At 45.6% G+C, this 24188-nt stretch overlaps 1 protein-coding gene across 1 annotated transcript in view; it reads left to right on the top strand.

The window, feature by feature from the left end:
• The window catches only part of LOC139377482 (rab11 family-interacting protein 4-like), a 107725-nt gene that overhangs the window by 72171 nt on the left and 11366 nt on the right, over nt 1-24188 (top strand). Inside the window, exons 5-10 of the mRNA XM_071120512.1 lie at nt 624-827; nt 3096-3233; nt 6396-6431; nt 6617-6707; nt 7030-7274; nt 23914-23995. Of these exons, the coding sequence (XP_070976613.1) occupies nt 624-827; nt 3096-3233; nt 6396-6431; nt 6617-6707; nt 7030-7274; nt 23914-23995 (796 nt within the window). The remainder of the gene's footprint in view (nt 1-623; nt 828-3095; nt 3234-6395; nt 6432-6616; nt 6708-7029; nt 7275-23913; nt 23996-24188) is intronic.

Genomic DNA, 24188 nt, shown 5'->3' with positions numbered 1-24188 from the left:
ACTGTCAACTGTGTGACTGTATATAGACAGATGTGTGCCTTTCCAGATCATGTCCAATCAATTGAATTTCCCACAGGTGGACTCCAATAAAGTTGTAGAAACATCTCAAGGATGGTCAATGGAAACAGGATGCATCTAAACTCAATTTCGAGTCTCACAGCAAAGGGTCTGAATACTTATGTAAATTAGGTATTTCTGGGTTTATTTTGTATAGATTTGCAAACATTTCTAAAAACCTGTTTTCGCTTTGTGATTATGGGTATTGTGTGTTGATGGTTGACGAAAAAAAGATTTTAATACATTTTTGAATAAGGCTGCAACGTAACAGAATGTGGAAAAAGTCAAGGGGTCTGAATATTTTCTGAATGTATAGTAGATGCATAGAACCACAAACCATGAAGCCTGTAAATGATCAAACAAGGTGTACCAGCATTTACCTGCATTTCCACCCCTGACAGCATTCACACAGAATCCAGTTCCTCCTAAATTGGCTAAGTGCAGGAAAATACTTTTTTTTTAATAGGTTTGCTGTGTGTACCTGAAAGGCTATTGTTCTCCTATTTTTCTCTTTCTCTCTTTTATACACACTCATTCTTATTCCCCCTGTTCCCTCTCTCCCTCAGGTTCTCCTTGAGCTCAGAGCTGCACAGCCTCTCCCTGGTGACAGTGATCGGCAGGGAGGAGGAGCACTTTGAGGACTTTGGGGAAAGCAACACCTCGGAGCTGCTGCTGGACACCACTGAGGAGGGGACAGATGGAGAGGGAGACTCATCCCACCTCCAGACTCTGGACCAGAACAACTGCTCCTCCCTGCTACTCTCTCCCAGGTACAGACCACCCTTAAAGAACGGACCCAGTCAATGGCCCACACCAACTAAGCACTCCAAGTATGACTGTGACGTATAGGAATATGTAGGCTAGGCTTAGTACCACTAATCAGTTGAAAACGGAGATGTCGGATGAAGGTCACCCACAGTATCTGCCATATTGTTACCAACGATAATATTATTTAATCCTAGGATATCACCTCTAAAGTCAAACACAGTTGTTAGTAGTCTTTGTCATTGGCTCCTGTCTGCTAACAGGGAAATTGTTGTCCTGCTGGATTGAGTAGCAGGGTAGATTTAATTAGCTACATTTTAACAGTCACAACCTCCCCCGGTGCTGTTATAACCAGACTGACTGGCTATATGTTTGGAAAGACTGGAGGTCAAACATGACAAGGCCTCTCTGGAGACGTCCTTCCCATTCCACCCCTGCTGCCTCCTGTTCCTGAAGGGTGAGATAAAAGGGAACATGGGCAAATTTCACTTACTCACACTCTCTCTCCCTGTTGTTGCTTACTCAGTGACACTGAGGACACTGGCTGGAAAAACTTGCTCCCTTCTCTCTGCCCTTCATTGCTCGCTCTGAGGTATCTGAAAGGACTAGGCAGGTGAAAGCAATTTGGTGAAAACTTATTTATAAAAAAAAAAATGGTTTGAAGGGCAGGCAGAGCTACTTCACACCATATACTTTCACACATCCAGTTATCAAGGGCAAACAGAGCCATGTTTCTGGAATGGAATTCAGACAAAATTGAAAGTTACAGGCTTTCCATATGCTGCCTAACAAAGCTGCGGGTTGAGGCGGCCAATATGGATAAGTGTCTGTTTCACCTGACCACACCAGAACACTCACTCCCCTATCTCCTTCCTCTGACACGGTACTGCTCTGCCTGAACACTCCTGAGCACTTCCTCTTGTTTTTCTGTGGTCATTCCACCCCCTTCTTCTCTTACGCTTTGTTTTCATCAGAGACGCTAAGCCGGATAATGCGTAATTCCCGTTTGCGTGATATTTTCCCAAGCTCTTAGCCAGCTAACTACCTAGATTTTCTCTCTCGGTCACAATATGGAAATAAACTGGCCTAAATGGCTTGGCTTTATTGATTCCTTCTGAGTTACAAATAATACTAAACCTTTGTTCCCCTCGGTAATTCAACGTTACAACCATAACTTCCTTCCAACTAGAATTAATGGGCACTAAGCCAGTTTGAATCAGTCCATTGTGATTTACAGTGTGTTGCAGGAGCATTGTGGTTAGTGCAGTGCTGTGTGCTGTAATACCAAGAGACGTACTACTGGTCAAAGCTGAAGTGTAAAATTGATCTGACCACTTTCACACAGATGTGTGTAAACGACACCTCTGTACACACAGGATGTTAACCACTCTCCTCGTCTTACAAGACAAACACACACACACCTAGAGACAGTACACTGCTGCTTCACTGCCACTCTGTCTACAAACACACACTGTTGCGTCACTACTACTGCAACACACACATACATAACCTACTGCAGCTGTTACTTCACATTAGTGTCCTTCACTATACCTTCCTAATATTGAGTTGCACACCCACCTTTTGCACTCAGAACAGCCTCAAAGTCGTCAGGGAATGGACTATTAGGTGTTGAATGCATTCCACAGGGATGCTGGCCCATGTTGACACATTCTTCCCACAGTTGTGTCAAGTTGGCTGGATGTTCTTTGGATGGTGGACCATTCTTGATACACACAGGAAATTGTTGAGTGTGAAAAACCCAGCAGCGTTGCAGTTCTTGACACAAACCGGTGCGCCTGGCACCTACTACCATACCCGGTTCAAAGGCACTTAAATCTTTTGTCTTGCCCACTCACCCTCTGAATGGCACACAATCCATGTCTCAATTGTCTCGAGGCTTAAAAATCCTTCTTTTAACTGGTCTTCTCTCCTTCATCTACACTGATTTGAAGTGGATTTAACAAGTGACATCAATAAGGGATCATAACTTTCACCTGTATTCACCTGGTCAATCTATGTCAATGAAAGAGCAGGTGTTCTTAATGTTTTGTACACTCAGTGTATTAAAGTGAGCCCAATAACAGGACGAAACCTCGGATGCAACAACGCTTAGATGGAATCCAACCTTTCAGTAAACCCCACAGCCCAATTTGTCTCACTTTTCACAAACTCTGATAATCCTGCGCTCTTGATCTCCAAAGCTTCCTCACTGTGCACCCCACTTTTCTGTCACTCACTCCCTCTCCTTTCCCCCCCTCTCTTCCTCTCCCCAGCGCCCCAACTACTCTCCCTGCAAGCTTTCAGAGCTACCTTAGGGAGGAGGCGCTGGACTTTTTCTGTAACCAATGTCACAAACAAATCTCTCGCCTGGAGGACCTCTCCACTCGCCTCAATTTCCTAGAGATGAATAGGTAACACTTCTCACCACCACTAAGGTTACCTGTGTGTGTGTGTGTGTGTGTGTGTGTGTTGACAAGGAAACACACATTACTTTAGTTGTCTGTGCATGTGCTGTCCTGTTATGTTCAATTGGTAAGATGCACACATGCGTGCTGTGTTTAATGTCAAATAGACAGACACATGCACAGATTATGATGGTGTTTGTGTGTTTTTGAATAGGTTCGTCACACACATCTCACTCGCTCCACTCATCTTCACTCTTCAGTGCACGTTTGTGTGTGAGTTGTGGTGTTTTGACAGAATTGGTGTTTGGCTTGACTCAGCTTGTTTTGGGGGGAACCTCTCACTCAAACTCAGGCTTGCTCATTGTATCTGTACTGTATTGTTATAATAGGATTCATAAGGTTATAGTTGTTTTTAAACTGAGTTTGGTGGACTGTCATGCTTTTCTCTAGCTGTTGGTGCTATGTGGCCAACAGAAGGTTTGCACGGAGTTCCCATTGCTCATATCAGTGCATGCCTTATACGTTTCATATATACATACTGTATCTCACATCCTGTCAAGCTCATGGAAAGAATTCCATCTGTGCAGTGACAAATGTAAAAAAAAAAAAAAGATAAAAAAAATAATGCTAAATCTGAAATAACTTCACAGGTGAGTGATGTCAATTGCAATGGTTTGAACCTTTGTTTTATCAGGGAGTCACACAGACCAAGGTCTCTTACAGATGAGCCCTAAATTGCAGTCGTTAAAAACACACTTTCGTCAGTAATAAAGTTCTCAATCAGCCTTCTGAATTGCCTTAGAGCCACCAGAACCTAATATTTAAGAAAGATTGTTCCACAAATAAGGTGCAAGAAAACTTAAAGCTGATTTACCGAACTCAGTAGAGACCAAAGGAATTTCCACAGTTAGCCATCCCAGAGACCGGGCGTGGTAACTCGTGTATCTAAAGTTTAGTAATGATGTTAGGTATAGTGGGACTTTTTGTAAAAGGGCTTTATAAATGAACACATAGCAATGTATCAAGCTAAGTGACATCAAAGAGGGCCAACCAACTTTCTGGTTGCAGTGAATGCAGTGATGAGAACAAAAATGTTTGCCCAATTTACAGCGCAGTGTGCTATGATAAACTGCATCTAACGGCTGAAGTGTCAGCTGCGTTCATATAGATGATATCACCATAGTCTTGGACCAATACGAACATCAACTGAATGATCTGCTTTCTACTATTTAGCGAGAGGTAGGATCTTTTTCTATAGAAAAATGCTATTTTTATTCTCAGCTTCTTAACTAACTATGCTTTTTAAACGACAGCTTTTCATCTATCCAAATGCCCAGTTATTTGTAAGCACGGACACGATCAATATGGACACCATCCAAAATACATATGCTTAAATCATCAGACTTATTTTTATGCGCTCTAGAGAACAGTATATACTTAGTTTTATCAGCATTCAGTACACATTTCAGGTCAATAAAGTGTTTTTTTTCTAATACAAGGAAGGCAGTCTGTAGTCTGCAGTCTGTAGTTCAGATAGAGCATAGAACCGTGGGGGCAATAGCACACACAATAGTATAATCGGCATACAAGTGCAGGTTACAATTTTTTACAGACAACTCGATATTGTTAATCTAAACAGTAAAAAGTACAGGACCATGAATCGACCTCTGAGGTACACCTTTCGTAATATCCAGAAAACCTGATTTAACACCATCGGTAGATATACATTTTTGGTATTTTATTAGGATCCCCATTAGCTGTTGCAAAAGCAGCAGCTAATGGGGATCTATCTGTTAAGTCATTTTTTTAACCAGTTACATGTAGCCTTGTCTAGGCCAATTTGAAGAAAACCTCTGAATTAGCAGTGAGTGATCAACACTATCGAAAGCCTTTGACATTTGTAATTATTATGGATCCCTTCCTGGGGTCCGACAAAATTAAAGCAGTTATACAATTTTAAAAACATTACAATACATTCATTACAGAGTTCACAACACACTAAATGTGTGCACTCAGGCCCATACTCCACTACCACATATCTACAACACAAAATCCATGTGTACGTGTGTGTATAGTGCTGCCCTCTTCATGTCAATGAAGAGGGCAGCACAATGTTGCCTTTTATCCGTACAGTTAACCACATTTATAACTAGGGAGGCAGCAGAGATAGTGCTATATGATCTGGTTTAAAACCCAACTGATGTACATTTAGAATATATTTCAAAGATAAGAAAGATCTTAGCTGAGAATGAATCAAGGATTCTAATATTTTAGCTAGGCAAGAAAGTTTAGAAATAGGCCAATAATTTATTTAGGTCACAAGGGTCACCACCTTTGTGAAGGTGGAGTACATGGGCCTCCTTCCAAACCTTGGGGACAGTACCAGATATAATCGTCAGGTTAGAAATATGGGTTAATGAATCAGCAATCAGGGGGTCAGAGAGCTGCAGTAAAAATGGATCAAGCATATCAGATCAAGCACATCAATCTTAAGCAGGCATAAAGCAAATCACAGATAGTCAATTATTGAAATGAAAAAAAAGATTCTCTAGAAGTTGACGGGTTAACCGTCGAGTCAGCTAAAGGCTGGCAGAGGGAAGAGCAGTCGATTGACTGAGCAGGGTCAACCACCGTTTCTCTCAAATAAAAAGCCTGCAGAGATAAAATTAGGATTGGTGTATGTCTTATGTGATTGCTCTCATGCTCCATTTGAAGTATTCCATTGCAACCTTACAAATAGACTTAATCATTGTGTGCCTGTTCAATGAGTGCTGATAAAAAAATATATATTTTTGTGCCTGGGTTGTGTTCATTAGGCACATAACATAAGAAAATGGACTGTAACAAGGAGGGACTAGGCCTGCCTCACACGTGTCCAATAAGAAACACGCATGTTCGTTTCCTGTTGCAACACATTTTAAAACAACTGCTGTTGAGTGCCCTAATGACCCCAATGACCCTGGTTGCGTGTGTGAGTACTCGGATGTGCATATGAACATGTACCATACTTTCGGAACCTATCCTCTCAGTATAACAACCTCTCTGCTTTTTGGAGCGAGGGATGAGGGGGTGGGGACTAGGAAAGAGGGACACTAGGAGATGGACAGTGTCTCTTTCCTCTTATACTTTCTCTCTTCCTGACTGGTTTCCTGTCTGGTTTCCATTCAGCTCCAGCAAGAGGCTGTCCAGCAAGAAAGTAGCACGGTAGGTCAAAATGTATTCGTTGAATTAATTCTGTAGAATATTATTTTAAATTGAATGTGAAAATGTTGTATTTTTGGGATAAACATAACAAGCTAAGTCTGGTGTGGATTAGCAAAAGCTGTCAGGGGCAAAACAGGGCTTTCTTTATGAAAACCATTTATCATATTTCCTCTCCGGTGTTCCAGACACCTCCGGAACAGCTCCATGACGCTGGACAGCATGGGCGAACTGTCCCGGGACATACTGGATCTGGCCGACACCGACATCACTGAGAAGGTCAGAGTTCAACATCACAACACGGCATCATAACATTATACAGCATCATACAGAGTTTATCAACAGTATCAAACAGCAGTATACAGCACTGAATATTAATGTAAAGAAAGAGTTCAGCATCAAACAGCAAAATAGCACCATATTATACAGCACTGAACATCAAAGAAAATATAATGTAGTTCTCAATAACATCACTTAAATGCTACAAAAAAACATGTCAGTTCCACACACTGTTGTACCACATAACACCTTGTAAAGACTCTGAAGATTAGCGCCCCCCCCCTCCTATTAAACAAACAGCACTGCTCTGTCCCTCTCCCAGGTGCTCCTGCTGGAGCGTCGTGCAGCAGAGCTGGAGAAGGACTCGGAGGCCAGCGGGGAGCAGCACACACGGCTCCGCCAGGAGAACCTGCAGCTGGTGCACCGGGCTAATGCCCTAGAGGAGCAGCTCAAGGAGCAGGAGCTCCACGCTGAGGACCACTTCCACCAGGAGACCCGCCGCCACAAAGACGCCCTTTCCAAGCTGGAGTGGGAGAGGAGCCTGGAGCTGGAGAACCTGCAAGCTAGGTCAGTGGTATGGGGTGAGTGTGTGTCGGTTGTGTGTGTGCATGTGTGAGAACTACAATAAGTTGACTTATAGAAGCTAATAGGGCAGGTCTGTTTGTATGTCTGTAAGTGTATTGGGGACCTGGGGCAGGTGTTTATATGTATATCTGCACTGTGCATGTGAGTATGGAGAGATGGGAATGAATTGGATGGATGACCCATAGGCCAGGTGCATGGCAAGCAACTCAATTTTTATATTTATTTATTTTTATTTTATTTCACCTTTATTTAACCAAGTTGAGAACAAGTTCTCATTTACAATTGCGACCTGGCCAAGATAAAGCAAAGCAGTTCGACACATACAACAACACAGAGTTACACATGGAGTAAAACAAACATACAGTCAATAATACAGTAGAAACTAAAAGTCTATATACGATGTGAGCAAATGCGGTGAGATAAGGGAGGTAAAGGCAAAAAAAAGGCCATGGTGGCAAAGTAAATACAATATAGCAAGTAAAACACTGGAATGGTAGATTTGCAGTGGAAGAATGTGCAAAGTAGAAATAAAAATAATGGGGTGCAAAGGAGCAAAATAAATAAATAAAATAAATACAGTAGGGAAAGAGGTAGTTGTTTGGGCTAAATTATAGGTGGGCTATGTACAGGTGCAGTAATCTGTGAGCTGCTCTGACAGCTGGTGCTTAAAGCTAGTGAGGGAGATAAGTGTTTCCAGTTTCAGAGATTTGTGTAGTTCGTTGCAGACATTGGCAGTAGAGAACTGGAAGGAGAGGCGGCCAAAGAAAGAATTGGTTTTGGGGGTGACCAGAGAGATATACCTGCTGGAGCGTGTGCTACAGGTGGGTGATGCTATGGTGACCAGCGAGCTGAGATAAGGGGTTTGGCGACGAGTATGAAGCGATATACAAATATAGCGAGGGTGGCCAGCACTTGTGCCTGTTGCATAGGCCTTTAGAGGCTGTGATTGTGAACACTGCAATTGACTGTGTATGTCAATTGCACTGTGGGACATCACTGCCTCCTACTGGTCTAGAGTACCACTGACCCTTGCAAATCCTTTGAGTTCAAAGCAGTAATCTTTTAGTAGAGTAGTCACATCAGTGTCACAGCAGCTTAGTTTTGTTGTGCTGTGTCTGCTCAGCTGTGAATGTCAGTGTGTGGAACAGAATAGGAATTATTTGAATTTGTTGAATGAATCATTTTAATAGATTGATCCAAACAAATTAAAATCAAATTGTATTTGTCACATGCACCGAATACAACAGGTGTAGTAGACCTTACCGTGAAATGCTTACTTATGAGCCCTTAACCAACAATGCAGTTCAATAAATAGAGTTAAGAAAATATTTACTAAATAAACTAAAGTAAAATATAAAATAAAATAAAAAAGTAACAAAATAAATTACAATAATAAAGGCTATAAACAGGGGGTACCGGTACCGAGTCAATGTGCGGGGGTACAGGTTAGTCTAGGTAATTTGTACATGTAGGTAAGGGTAAAGTGACAGCGAGTAGCAGCAGTGTAAAAACAAACGGGGGATCAATATAAATAGTCCGGGTGGCCAGTCTTATGGCTTGGGGGTAGAAGCTTTTTGGACCTAGACTTGGCGTTTCGGTACCGCTTTCCGTGCTGTAGCAGTCTATGATTTGGGTGACTGGAGTCTTTGACAAGTTTTTGGGCCTTCCTCTGACACTGCCTACTATGGCAGGAAGCTTGTCCTGGATGGCAGGAAGCTTGGCCCCAGTGATATACTGGTCCATACGCACTACCCTCTTTAGCGCCTTGCGGTCGCATGCCAAGCAGTAACCACACCAGGCGATGATATAACCAGCGAGCTGAGATAAGGGGTTTGGCGACGAGTATGAAGCGATATACAAATATAGCGAGGGTGGCCAGCACTTGTGCCTGTTGCATAGGCCTTTAGAGGCTGTGATTGTGAACACTGCTGATGGTGCAGCTGTAAAACTTTTTTAGGATCTGGGGACCCATGCCAAAACTTTTCAGTCTCCTGAGGGGGAAAAGGTGTTGTCGTGCCCTCTTCATGACTGTCTTGGTGTGTTTGGACCATAGTTTGTTGGTGATGTGGACGTCAAGGAACTCTCGACCTGCTCCAGGTTGTACAACACTGCCAGGTCTCTCACCTCCTCCCTATAGGCTGTCTCATCATTATCGGTGATCAGGCCACGCAGCCCTGAGTGAACAGGGAGTACAGGAGGGGAATAAGAACGCATTCCACCTGGGGGAGGCCTGTCAGGAAGTCCAGGATCCAGTTGCAGAGAAAGGTGTTTAGTTCTAGGGTCCTTAGCTTAGTGATGAGCTTTGAGGGCACTATGGTGTTGAATGCTGAGCTGTAGTCAATGAATAGCATTCTCACATAGGTGTTCCTTTTGTCCAGGTGGGAAAGGGCAGTGTGAACTGCGATTGAGATTGTGTCATCTGTGGATCTGTTGGGGTGGTATGCGAATGGAAGTGGGTCTAGGGTTTCTGGAATGTTGGTTTTGTGAGCCATGACCAGCCGTTTTAAGCACTTCATGGCTAACAACGTGAGTGCTACGGGGCAGAAGTCATTTAAGCAGGTTACCTTCACTTTCTTGGGCACAGGGACTATGGTGGTCTGCTTGAAACATGTAGGTATTACAGACTCGGGCAGGGAGAGGTTGAAAATGCCAGTGAAGAGACTTGCCAGTTGGTCCGCGCATGCTCTGAGTACGCGTCCTGGAAAGCCATCTAGCCCCGCGGCCTTGTGAATGTTGACCTGTTTAAAGGTCTTGCTCACATCGGCTACGAAGAGCATGATCACACAGTCGTCCGGAACAGCTGGTGCTCTCATGCATACTTCAGTGTTGTTTGCCTCAAAGCGATTATAAAAGGCATTTAGCTCGTCTGGTAGGCTCGCAACACTGGGCAGCTCGTGGCTGGGTTTCCCTTTGTAGTCCGTAATAGTTTGCAAGCCCTGCCACATCCGACGAGCATCAGAGCCAGTGTAGTAGGACTCATTCTTAGTCCTGTATTGACACTTTGCCTGTTTGATGGTTTGTCGGAGGGCATAGCGGGATTTCTTGTTAGCGTCCGGGTTAGTGTCCTGCTCCTTGAAAGCGGCAGCTCTAGCCTTTATCTCTTGTCCACATATTCTAAGTTAGAACCGTCCAGAGTAGTGATGCTGGACGGGCGGGCAGGGTGCAGGCAGCGATCGGTTGAAGAGCGTGCATTTAGTTTTATTTGTATTTAAGAGCAGTTGGAGGCCACTGAAGGAGGGTTGTATGGCATTGAAGCTCGTCTGGAGGGTTGTTAACAGTGTCCAAAGAAGGGCCAGAAGTATACAGAATGGTGTCGTCTGCGTAGAGGTGGAGCAGAGACTCATCAGCAGCAAGAGCGACATCATTGATGTATACAGAGAAGAGAGTCGGCCCAAGAATTGAACCCTGTGGCACCCCCATAGAGACTGCCAGAGGCCCTAACAACAGGCCCTCCGATTTGACACGCTGAACTCTATCAGAGAAGTAGTTGGTAAACCAGGCGAGGCAATCATTTGAGAAACCAAATGAAACCAGGCTATCGAGTCTGCCGATGAGGATGTGGTGATTGACAGAGTCCAAAGCCTTGGCCAGATCAATGAATACGGCTGCACAGTATTGTTTCTTATCGATGGCGGTTAAGATATCGTTTAGGACCTTGAGCGTGGCTGAGGTGCACCCATGACCAGCTCTGAAACCAGATTGCATAGCGGAGAAGGTATGGTGGGATTCGAAATGGTCGGTATTCTGTTTGTTGACTTGTCTTTCGAAGACCTTAGAAATGCAGGGTAGGATAGATATAGGTCTGTAGCAGTTAGGGTCAAGAGTGTCCCCCCCCCTTTGAAGAGGGGGATGACTGCAGCTGCTTTCCAATCTTTGGGAATCCCAGACTATACGAAAGATAGGTTGAACAGACTAATAATAGGGGTTGCAACAATTTCGGCAGATAATTTTAGAAAGAAAGGGTCCAGATTGTCTAGCCCGGCTGGTTTGTAGGGGTCCAGATTTTGCAGCTCTTTCAGAACATCATCTGACTGGATTTGGGAGAAGGAGAAATGAGAAAGGCTTGGGCGAGTTGCTGTGGTGGGTGCAGTGCTTTTGACCGGGGTAGGGGTAGCCAGGTGGAAAGCATGGCCAGCTGTAGAAAAATGCTTATTGAATTTCTCAATTATAGTGGATTTATCGGTGGTGACAGAGGTTTCCTATCCTCAGTGCAGTGGGCAGCTGGGAGGAGGTGTTCTTATTCTCCATGGACTTTACAGTGTCCCAGAACTTTTTTGAGTTTGTGTTGCAGGAAGCACATTTCTGCTTGAAAAAGCTAGCCTTGGCTTTTCTAACTGCCTGTGTATATTGGTTTCTAGCTTCCCTGAAAAGTTGCATATCACGGGGGCTGTTCGATGCTAATGCAGAACGCCATAGGATGTTTTTGTGTTGGTTAACTTCTTGATCCTACTTGAGACGCAGACGTCTCAAGTAGGCACCTGGAAATGCAAATGCGCTACGCTAAATGCTAAATGTACTCGTTAAAACTCAAACGTTCATTAAAATACACATGCAGGGTATTGCATTAAAGCTACACTCGTTGTGAATCTAGCCAACAAGTCAGATTTTTAAAATGCTTTTCGGCGAAAGCATGAGAAACTATTATCTGATAGCATGCAACACACCAAAATGCCTGAAGGCGACGTAAACAAAAATTAGCGTAGCCGGCGCTACACAAAAACGCAGAAATAAAATATAAAACATTCATTACCTTTGATGATATTCTTTGTTGGCACTCCTATATGTCCCATAAACATCACAAATTGGTCTTTTTCCCGATTAAATCTGTCCATGAATGCCCAAAATATCCATTTGTATAGCCTGTCTGCTTCAGGAAAAAAGCTCTCTTCCAACACGCAACGTCATTTTTAAAAATGATATAAGTTGCCTATATTCTTTGACAAAACACTTCAACCTACTTTTGTAACCCAACTTTAGGTATTTGAAAACGTTAATAAGCGATCAAATTGATCACTGGGCGATCTGTATTCAATAGCAGCTACTCAAGAAAACAATGTCCATTTTTCAATCTTCCAAAATCGATTGAGGTAGGCTGGATGGAATTACGAATCTATTGGTAATGTCTCAAAGGTTCAAATGTCTCAAAATTTTTGTCAATGAAAATTACGTTTTTGGCGACATCGTGTGGAAGCTGTAGGAATTGCATCCGTGTCCATATTAAATTTGGTTTCCTTTAAACAATCCATGAAAGGGGCGCATGGATACTTTTTTCAGATTTCAGTGACCAGTTTTTCTTGCGCTTTTCGATGAAACACACGCTCTGTTATAGTCACAGCCGTGATTTAACCAGTTTTAGAAACTTCAGAGTGTTTTCTATCCACACATACTAATCATATGCCAATACTATATTCCTGGCATGAGTAGCAGGACGCTGAAATGTTGCACGATTTTTAACAGAATGTTCGAAAAAGGAGGGGGTAGGATGAAGAGGTTTAAGGGCAGTCAAGTCTGGAGAGAATCAAGGGCTATATCTGTTCCTGGCTCTAAATTTCTTGAATGGGGAATGCTGATGGTGAGGAAGGCATTTAAAAAAATAACCAGGCATCCTCTACTGACAGGATGAGGTCAATATCCTTCCAGGATACCCCGGCCAGGTCGATTAGACAGGCCTGCTCGCTGAAGTGTTCCAGGGAGCGTTTGACAGTGATGAGTGGAGATCGTTTTACCGCTGACCCATTACGGATGCAGGCAATGAGGCAGTGATTGCTTAGAGGGCAAGTTGGTTAGAATGATATCTATGAGGGTGCCCGTGTTTACGGCTTTGGGGTGGTACCTGGTAGGTTCATTGATAATTTGTGTGAGATTGAGGGCATCAAGCTTAGATTGTAGGATGGCTGGGGTGTTAAGCATGTTCCAGTTTAGGTCGCCTAGCAGCACGAGCTCTGAAGATGGAGGGGGGGCAATCAGTTCACATATGGTGTCCAGAGCACAGCTGGGGGAAGAAGGTGGTCTATAGCAGGCAGCAACGGTGAGAGACTTGTTTTTAGAGAGTTGGATTTTTAAAAGTATAAGTTCAAATTGTTTGGGTATCGACCTGGATAGTAGCACAGAACTCTGCAGGCTATCTCTGCAGTAAATTGCAAAACCGCCCACTTTGGCAGTTCTATCTTGTCTGAAAATGTTGTAGTTAGGGATGAAGATTTCAGAATTTTTGGTGGTCTTCCTAAGCCAGGATTCAGACACGGCTAGACCATCCGGGTTGGCAGAGTGTGCTAAAGCAGTGAATAAAACAAACTTAGGGAGGAGGCATCTAATGTTAACATGCATGAAACAAACTATAGTTTTGGCAAGTCGGTTAGGACATCTACTTTGCGTGTGACACAAGTAATTGTTTGTTTATAGACAGATTATTTCACTTAAAATTCACTGTATCACAATTCCAGTTGGTCAAAAGTTTACAGACACTAAGTTGACTGTGCCTTTAAACAGCTTGGAAAATTCCAGAAAATTATGTCATGGCTTTAGAAGCTTCTGATAGGCTAATTGACATCATTTGAGTCATTTGAAGGTGTACCTGTGGATGTATTTCAAGGCCTACCTTCAAACGCAGTCCCTCTTTGCTTGACATCATGGGAAAACACAAAATAAATCAGCCAAGACCTCAGAAATGTAATTATAGCCCTCCACAGGTCTGGTTCAACCTTTGGAAATTGCTCCCAACTCCTGAAGGTAGCATGTTCATCTGTACAAACAATAGTACGCAAGTATAAACACCACGCAGCTGTCATACCGCTCAGGAAGGAGAAGTGTTCTGTCTCCTAGAGATGAATGTACTTTGGTGAAAAAATTTGAATCAATCCCAGAACAACAGCAAAGGACCTTGTGAAGATGCTGGAGGAAACGGGTACAAAAGTATCTATATCCACAGTAAAACGAGTCCTATATCAACATAACCTGAAAGACCGCTCAGCAAGGAAGAAGCCACTGCTCCAAAACCGCCATAAAAAAGCCAAACTACAGTTTGCTACTGCACATGGGGACAAAGATCGTACTTTTTGGAGAAATGTCCTCTGGTCTAATGAAACAAAAATAGAACTCTTCAGCCATAATGACCATCGTTATGTTTGGAGGAAAAAGGGGGAGGCTTGCAAGCCGAAGAACACCATCCCACCCGTGAAGTACGGGGGTGGCAGCATCATGTTATGTTGGTGCTTTGCTGCAGGAGGGACTGGTGCACTTCACAAAATAGATGGCATCATGAGAGGGGACCTTATGTGGATATATTGAAGCAACATCTCAAGACATCAGTCATGAAGTTAAAGCTTGGTCGCAAATGGGTCTTCCAAATGAACAATGACCCAAGCATACTTCCAAAGTTGTGGCAAAATTGCTTAAGGACAACAAAGTCAAGGTATTTGAGTGGTCATCACAAAGCCCTGACCTCAATCCTATAGAAAATGTGTGGGCAGAACTGAAAAAGCGTGTGCGAGCAAGGAGGCCTACAAACCTGACTCAGTTACTCTAGCTCTGTCAGGAGGAATGGGACAAAATTCACCCAACTTATTGTGGGAAGCTTGTGGAACAATTTACCCAAGTTAAACATTTTAAAGGAAATGCTACCAAATACTAATTGAGTGTATGTAAACTTCTAACCCACTGGGAATGTGATGAAAGAAATAAAAGCTGAAATAAATGATTCTCTCTACTATTATTCTGACATTTCACATTCTTAAAATAAAGTTGTGATCCTAACTAACCTAAAACAGGGATATTTTACTAGGATTAAATGTCAGGAATTATGAAAAACTGAGTTTAAATGTAGTTGGCTAAAGTGTATGTAAACTTCCGACTTCAAATGGATATAAGGTACACCACAGTTCAAAAGCTTGGGGTCACTTAGAAATGTCCTTGTTTTTGAAAGAAAAGCATTTTTTTTGTCCATTATAATAACATCATATTGATCAGAAACACAGTGTAGACATTGTTAATGTTGTAAATGACTATTGCAGCTGAAAACGGATGATTTTTAATGGAATATCTACATAGGCGTACAGAGGCCCATTATCAGCGACTATCACTCCTGTGTTCCAATGGCGCGTTGTGTTAGCTAATCCAAGTTTATAATTTTAGAAAACCCTTTTGCAATTATGTTTGCACAGATAAAAACTGTTGTCCTGATTTAAAGAAGCAATAAAACTGGCCTTCTTTAGACTAGTTGAGTATCTGGAGCCAGAAACAAAGAACTTTCTTCTGAAACTCGTCAGTCTATTCTTGTTCTGAGAAATGAAGGCTATTCCATGCCAGAAATGTCCAAGAATCTGAAGATCTCGTACAACGCTGTGTACTACTCCCTTCACAGAACAGCGCAAACGGACCCTAACCAGAATAGAAATACTGAGCAAGAGGACAAGTACATTAAAGTGCTAGTTTGAGAAACAGACACCGCACAAGTTCTCAACTGGCAGCTTCATTAAATAGTACCCACAAAACACCAGTCTCAACTTCAACAGTGAAGAGGCGACTCCGGGATGCTGGCCTTCTAGGCAGAGTTGCAAAGAAAAAGCCATATCTCAGACTGGCCAATAAAAATATAATATTAAGATGGGCAAAAGAACACAGACACTGGAAAGAGGAACTCTGCCTAGAAGGCCAGCATCATGTGTGCTGCTATTATTTCCAGAGGAGTGGAGAAAGTGAAATCTTTCAATACCACAAACCTAATTACTCATTTGAAAGTGCATCACCCCCAGACGTTCAACGTGTCACGACTTCCGCCGCAGTTGGCACCTCTGCCTGTTCGGGCGGTGCTCGGCGGTCGTCGTCACCGTCCTACTAGCCGCTACCGATCCCTTTTTCGTTTGTCTGTTGGTTTTGTCTTATTAGTTTCACCTGTGTGTATTTTGGTTTAATTAGCTTCCCTATATGTAGTAGTTTGACCCGCCCTTGTTTTGTGCGCGATTGTCTTTTGTTAGGTGTGTACATATTAGGTCGTGGTGTATTTTATTTTCTATACTGGACACCCTGTGGTTTTGGGTTGTCTGGTATAGTGTCCTTGGCTTATCAGTTTGGTGTGCAATAGTAAAGCACTTTACTCTGTTACTCTCTCTCTGCGTCTGATTCCTGCACACACACCTAGTCCCGCGTGACAGAATCCCGCACCGCAACATGGAATCAGCAGGAGCAGCCGCATCTCCTCTCCCATCGATGGAGGAAAGGGTCCTCCATCATACCAGCGTTCTCCATAGGATTGGTTCGGCCATGGACCAAATGATGGAGAGGATGGATCGATGGGAGAGGAGTGGCCTTCCCACCTCATCTCCAGCACCCCCTCCTCCAGCACCTCCTGTTCCTGCTACCGCATCTGGCTCCGGGGTTCTTCGGCTGACGCTCCCACGGGAGTATGATGGAACGGCGGCGGGGTGCCAGGGTTTCCTTCTACAACTGGAACTGTACCTGGCTACCGTGCGTCCTGCTCTCTCCGGAGAGGTGAGCGTGAGCGCCCTCGTCTCCTGTTTTACTGGGTGAGCTCTCGAGTGGGCCAACGCAGTTTGGAACGGTCCGGACTCGGCGAGGGATTATTACCCCGAGTTCACCCGCCGATTTCGAGCTGTGTTTGACCATCCACCAGAGGGTCGTGCGGTGGGTGAACGGCTGTTCCACCTGCGTCAGGAGACGAGGAGCGCGCAGGACTTTGCCCTGGAGTTCAGGACCTTGGCCGCAGGAGCAGGGTGGAATGACAGGGCCCTGATAGATCATTTCCGATGCAGTCTCAGGGAGGACGTCCACAGGGAGCTAGCATGTCGGGACACCACCCTCACACTGGATGAACTCATTGACATGGCTATCCGTCTCGACAACCTGCTGGCTGCCCGCGGGCGTTCGGATCAGGTCCTGTCGTTTCCACTTCCCAGCCCTCCTGCCCCTATCCCTATGGAGTTAGGAGGGGCGGCTTCGAGGGGGACCGGAGGAGGAGTGTCCTCCTGCACCAGTTGTGGTCGGCGAGGGCACACGGCCAACCGGTGCTGGAGGAACTCGTCTGGGAGTCGGGAGGGCAGGCGGAGCACTACTCGATCACCCCAAGTGAGTAAGCACCAGACTCACCCAGAGCTTCCTGTCGGTCATATGTATGTGTTAACTTCTTTCCCTGGGTTTCTTCCCTCTCTACAGCATAAGGCGCTAGTCGATTCAGGCGCAGCTGGGAATTTCATGGATCGTGGGTTCGCGTTAAGGCTAGGGATTCCCATGGTGTCGTTAGATCTACCTTTCCCCGTGCACTCCTTAGATAGCCGACCATTAGGGTCAGGAGTAGTTAGGGAGGCTACGGTGCCGCTGGACATGGTAACGCAGGGGGGTCATAAGGAGCAGATTAGTCTGTTCCTTATAGATTCACCTGCGTTTCCAGTGGTGTTGGGCATTCCCTGGCTAGCTCAGCACAACCCGGTGATTTCCTGGCGACAGGGGGCTCTTAAGGGGTGGTCAGAGGAGTGTTCAGGCAGGTGTATAGGAGTTGCCATTGGTGCGACTACGGTGGAGAGTCCAGACCAGGTTTCCACCGTGCGCATTCCCTCTGAATATGCCGATTTGGCTATCGCCTTCAGTAAAAAGAGGGCGACCCAAGTACCACCCCATCGTCGAGGGGACTGCGCGATAAACCTTCTGGAGAACGCTGCACTTCCTAGGAATCACGTGTATCCATTGTCCCAGGAGGAGACAGTAGCGATGGAAACATATGTTGCTGAATCGCTGGGACAGGGGTACATTCGGCCCTCCGCATCACCCGTCTCCTTGAGCTTCTTTTTTGTGAAGAAGAAGGATGGAGGTCTGCGTCCGTGCAGTGATTATAGAGGTCTAAATTCCATCACAGTGGGGTTTAGTTACCCACTACCTCTCATCGCTACGGCGGTGGAGTCATTTCACGGGGCGCGCTTCTTCACAAAACTGGACCTGAGGAGTGCGTATAATCCGGTACGTATCCGGGGAGGAGATGAGTGGAAAACCGCATTTAGTACTACATCTGGTCATTATGAGTACCGCGTCATGCCATATGGGTTGAAGAATGCTCCAGCCGTCTTCCAATCCTTCGTAGATGAGATTCTCCGAGACCTCCTATGGCAGGGAGGGGTAGTGTACATCGATGACATCTTGATCTATTCTGCCACACGCGCATGTGTCTCTGGTGCGTAAGGTACTTGGGCGACTGCTGGAGCATGACCTGTATTGCAAGGCGGAGAAATGTGAGTTTTTCAAACAGGCCGTTTCCTTCCTGGGTTATCGTATTTCCATCTCCGGGGTGGTGATGGAGGATGACCGCGTAACAGCCGTGCGTAATTGGCCGACTCCGACCACGGTGAAAGAAGTGCAGCGATTTTTAGGGTTTGCCAATTACTACCGGAGGTTCATCCGGGGTTTTGGTCAGGTGGCTGCTCCCATCACCTCACTGCTGAAGGGAGGACCGGTGCGCTTGCATTGGTCAGCAGAGGCGGGCAGAGCTTTCAGTCGTTTAAAGGAGCTGTTCACCAATGCGCCCGTGTTGGCGCATCCGGACCCCTCTTTAGCGTTCATAGTGGAGGTGGACGCGTCCGAGGCGGGGGTCGGGGCTGTGCTGTCCCAGCGCTCGGGCGTGCCACCCAAGCTCCGCCCTTGTGCCTTCTTTTCGAGGAAGCTCGGTCCGGCGGAACGAAACTATGACGTGGGGGACCGGGAGTTGTTAGCTGTAGTCAAGGCTCTGAAGGTGTGGAGACATTGGGTTGAGGGGGCGAAACACCCTTTTCTCATCTGGACTGACCATCGTAATCTCGAGTATATCCGGGCAGCGAGGAGACTAAATCCACGTCAAGCTAGATGGGCCATGTTTTTCACCAGGTTTCGGTTTACCATCTCATACCGGCCAGGCTCCCAAAACACCAAAGCCGACGCGCTATCCCGCCTTTATGTTACAGAGGAGCGGTCCGTTGAGCCAACTCCCATCATTCCACCTTCATGTCTCGTGGCACCGGTAGTATGGGAGGTGGACGTGGAGATAGAGAGGGCCTCACGGTTAGAGCCGGCCCCCCCTAACTGTCCAGCGGGGGCTCAGTACATGCCGAGGGGGGTCCGGGATAAGCTGATCCGTTGGGCTCATACTCTCCCCTCCTCGGGTCATCCTGGCATCGAGAGGACAGTGCGGAGTCTTAGAGGGAGATACTGGTGGCCCACGCTGGCTAAGGACGTGAGATTTTATGTCTCCTCCTGCTCAGTATGCGCTCAGAGCAAGGCTCCTCGGCACTTGCCTAGAGGGAAGTTTACAACCCCTCCCCGTTCCACAACGGCCGTGGACACACTTATCGGTGGACTTTCTTACCGACCTTCCCCCGTCCCAGGGAAGTACTACAATCCTGGTCGTTGTGGATCGGTTTTCTAAGTCCTGTAGACTCATCCCGTTGCCCGGTCTCCCTACGGCCCTGCAGACTGCGGAGGCCTTGTTTACCCATGTCTTCCGGCACTATGGGGTGCCTGAGGACATCGTTTCTGATCGGGGTCCCCAATTCACGTCCAGAGTATGGAGGGCGTTTATGGAGAGACTGGGGGTCTCGGTCAGCTTAACCTCAGGTTTTCACCCCGAGAGTAATGGGCAGGTGGAGCGCGTAAACTAGGATGTGGGCAGGTTTCTGCGGTCATATTGCCGGGACCGGCCTGGTGAGTGGACAAGGTATGTTCCTTGGGCGAGCTCAGAACTCCCTACACCACTCCTCAACTAACTTGTCCCCTTTTGAGTGTGTGTTAGGTTACCAGACAGTCCTGGCCCCATGGCATCAGAGCCAGACCGAGGCTCCTGTGGTTGAGGAATGGGTACAGCGCTCCAAGGACACCTGGAACGCCGTCCAGGATCGCTAAGGTTAGCGGGAGAACAGCAGAAGAGGAGCGCTAACTAGCACCGTGTTTGCACCGCGGGACAGGGTCTGGCACTCGACCCGAAACCTGCCTCTCCGCCTGCCCTGTCGGAAGCTGGGGCCGCAGTGTGTGGGGCCATTCAAAGTCCTGAGGAGAATAAACGAGGTGTGTTACAGGTTACAACTTCCTAGGTATTACCGTATTAACCCCTCGTTTCATGTGTCTCTCCTCAGGCCGGTGGTGGCTGGTCCCCTGCAAGAAGGTGAGGTGCCTGAGGTCCCTCCGCCCCCTCTGGACATCGAGGGGTCCCCGGCGTACACAGTCCGTGGCATTTTGGACTCGAGACGCCGGGTGAGGGGCCTACAGTACCTCGTGGACTGGGAGGGGTACGGTCCGGGGGAGAGATGCTGGGTTCCGGTGGGGGACATTTTGGACCCTTCTCTCCTGAGAGATTTCCACCGCCTCCACCCGGATCGCCCGGCGCCTCGTCCTCCGGGTCGTCCTCCCGCACTGCGGGAGCCGCGCGTCGGGGGGGTACTGTCACACCCTGGACACCCTGTGGTTTTGGGTTGTCCGGTATAGTGTCCTGCATTGGGCTTATCAGTTTGGTGTGCAATAGCAAAGCACTTAACTTCGTTACTCTCTCTCTCTGCGTCTGATTCCTGCACACACACCTAGTCCCGCGTGACACATCGACTACTTAGAACAAAAGGGGAAAAAAGTAAGCTCACACTTCCAACAACTAAACAAGTTCAAGGCGAGTAGTCATTTGAAAGAGTAAGAACATTTCAGCGAGACAACTCAAAGCGAAATCCATTAACGCCAAGATAAGGGAATTCATTGCCCTTGACAATCAACCGTTCTCTGTCGTGGATGATGTTGACTTTCGCCTACTGGTCGAGCACCTCAAGCCCCGGTACACACTACCAAGTAGGTGCTATTTTTCAGATGTTGCACTACCGGAGTTACACAGTATTGTTGAAATGCACATCCATGAGCTTCTTGCTATGGGCGTCACTGCTATTAGCTTCACGACTGACATTTGGACCAGCGATGTAGCATGCAGAGTCTGACAGCACAGTGGGTCGACAAGGATTTTGTACTGTAGAAAGCCGTATTGCATGCTCAATAATGTGCTGGTTCTCATTCCGCTGCCATTTCAATGGCATTTGAGAACATGTTTAAAACTTGGAAACATGAACACACTCCTAGCTCCATTCGATCAACTGACTCCAGAAATAAGCTCATCAACTGCGTCTGCAGCAGATGTGATACCCTCTGTCATGGCATTGAAACGCCTGCTCAACAAAACTGCCGACAGACCGTGGGGTTAAAACGTGCAAAAGTACTCTACTAGAGGCTGTGAACAAGCGATTCGGTGGCATTCTTTCTGAGCCTCTTTACTGTGTCGCGACCATGCTTGATGTTAGGTACAAGGACCGCTACTTCGATGCAGACAAAAAACAGGGTTTACGTGAAATGTTACAGACACAGCTGGACAAGATGGAAACGGACACAGTGCGTACCAACGAAGAGGACCCACGACAGAAGAGGCCACAGACAGACAGAGCTGAAACTTCACTGCTTGACATGTATAACAAAATCCTGTTCAAGAATGAAACGACTGAATAAATTAACAACAAAACAGCACAGCAAGGAACTGAAAGAAATATATATGGATTATGCTTTACTGGTAATGGAAACATGTAAATGCCAACAAAATAACTTTTTGGTCAGTGTGTGTGTGTGTTTCAACTATTTAACTGTACTAGAAAGCTTAATAGGTCGCAAAAAATGTAAATATCGGTTATCGGTATCGGGGTTTTTGGCAAGGAAAATATCAGATATCGGTAGCGGCCAAAAATGTCATATCGGTGCATCCCTAGTACATACAGTGCCTTGCGAAAGTATTCGGCCCCCTTGAACTTTGCGACCTTTTGCCACATTTCAGGCTTCAAACATAAAGATATAAAACTGTATTTTTTTGTGAAGAATCAACAACAAGTGGGACACAATCATGAAGTGGAATGACATTTATTGGATATTTCAAACTTTTTGGGGGGTAGAAGCTGTTCAGGGTCCTGTTGGTTCCAGATTTGGTGCATCAGACTTGCCATGTGGTAGCAGAGAGAACAGTGACTTGGGAGACTGAACATTTGTAGGGTCTTCCTCTGACACAGCCTGGTATAGAGGTCCTGGATGGCAGGTAGGTCGGCCCCAGTGATGTACTGGGCCGTAAACACTACCCTCTGTAGCACCTTGCGGTCAGATGCAAAGCAGTTGCCATACCAAGCGGTGATGCAGCCAGTCAAGATGCTCTCAATTAGCAACAGTTGGACTTACCCTACAGCCTTCTTAGACTTAACAACCCTGAAGCAACAATAAACAGACAGAAAAGAATCACTAAAAATAGAAATCCCCCCCAAATACACATTAGACATGGTCCTAAACGATATCTTAACCACCATCGATAAGAAACAATACTGTGTAGCCAAATTCATTGACCCGGCCAAGGCTTTTGACTCTGTCAATCACCACATCCTCATCGGCAGACTCGATAGCCTTGGTTTTTCAAATGATTGCCTCGCCTGGTTCACCAACTACTTCTCTGATAGAGTTCAGTATGTCAAATCGGAGGGCCTGTTGTCCGGGCCTCTGGCAGTCTCTATGGTGGTGCCACAGGGTTTAATTCTTGGGCCGACTCTCTTCTCTGTATACATCAATGATGTTGCTCTTGCTGCTGATGAGTCTCTGATCCACCTCTACGCAGACGACACCATTCTGTATACTTCTGGCCCTTCTTTGGACACTGTGTTAACAACCCTCCAGAGGAGCTTCAATGCCATACAACTCTCCTTCCGTGGCCTCTGAAACTGGAAACACTTATCTCCCTCACTAGCTTTAAGCACCAGCTGTCAGAGCAGCTCACAGATGACTGCACCTGTACATAGACCATCTATAATTTAGCCCAAACAACTACCTCTTCCCCTACTGTATTTATTTAATTTGCTCCTTTGCACCCCATTATTTCTATTTCTACTTTGCACATTCTTCCACTGCAAATCTACCATTCCAGTGTTTTACTTGCTGTATTGTATTTACTTTGCCACCATGGCCTTTTCTTTTGCCTTTACCTCCCTTATCTCAACTCATTTGCGCATGTTGTATATAGACTTATTTTTCTACTGTATTATTTATTGACTGTATGTTTGTTTTACTCCATGTGTGTTATTGTATGTGTCGAACTGCTTTTCTATGTCTTGAGTGTATGTAAACTAACACCTAAGTGTATGTAAACTTCCGACTTCAACTGTATGCACGTCAGCTTTGACATTGGTTTTGCACATCGGATGCCGATGTAGCCATTTTTAGCTATTATCGTCCGATTCCGATATTCTTACCGATAAATCATGCATCCCTAATGTGTACATATCTACCTCAATTACCCTGTACCCCTGCACATAAACTCGGTAGTCGTACCCCTTGTACATAGCCATGTTATTGTTACTCATTGTGTATCTGTTATTACTTTTATTTATGTTTTACTTTTCTATTATTTCACTATTTTCTTTCTCTGCATTGTTGGGGAGTACCCATAAGTAAGCATTTCCCTGTTAGTCCACACCTGTTGACAGGGAAAGCATGTGACGAATACAATATGATTTGATTTCGAATAGGGGTTGTCAATGTGTACTGCACTGTGGCTATATCATTGGTGTATGTTTTCAAACTGTGCTGTTTTCTATCGTAGGCTGCAGCAGCTGGATGAGGAGAACAGTGAGCTGAGGTCCTGTGTACCCTGTTACCGTGCCAACATTGAGAGACTAGAGGAGGTAAGAGCACTGTCTTTTCTCCCTTTCCTCTCCTTTCACCTCCATATCAAGCCAAATCTGCAGTTTTCTTATCTTCCCCCATCTCTTTTCCCGCCAATCCTTTGTCTATTTAGCTCTTCGCTCCAATCGCTTGTCTATTTAGCTCTTCTCTCCTTTATGACCCCCATTTCTCCAGTTTCTATCTCTTCCCCTC

Source organism: Oncorhynchus clarkii, chromosome 20 (assembly GCF_045791955.1).
Source record: "Oncorhynchus clarkii lewisi isolate Uvic-CL-2024 chromosome 20, UVic_Ocla_1.0, whole genome shotgun sequence".
Lineage (NCBI taxonomy): Eukaryota > Metazoa > Chordata > Actinopteri > Salmoniformes > Salmonidae > Oncorhynchus > Oncorhynchus clarkii.
Note: the sequence above shows the minus strand (reverse complement) of the source record. Positions and strands in the feature narration are given on the sequence as shown.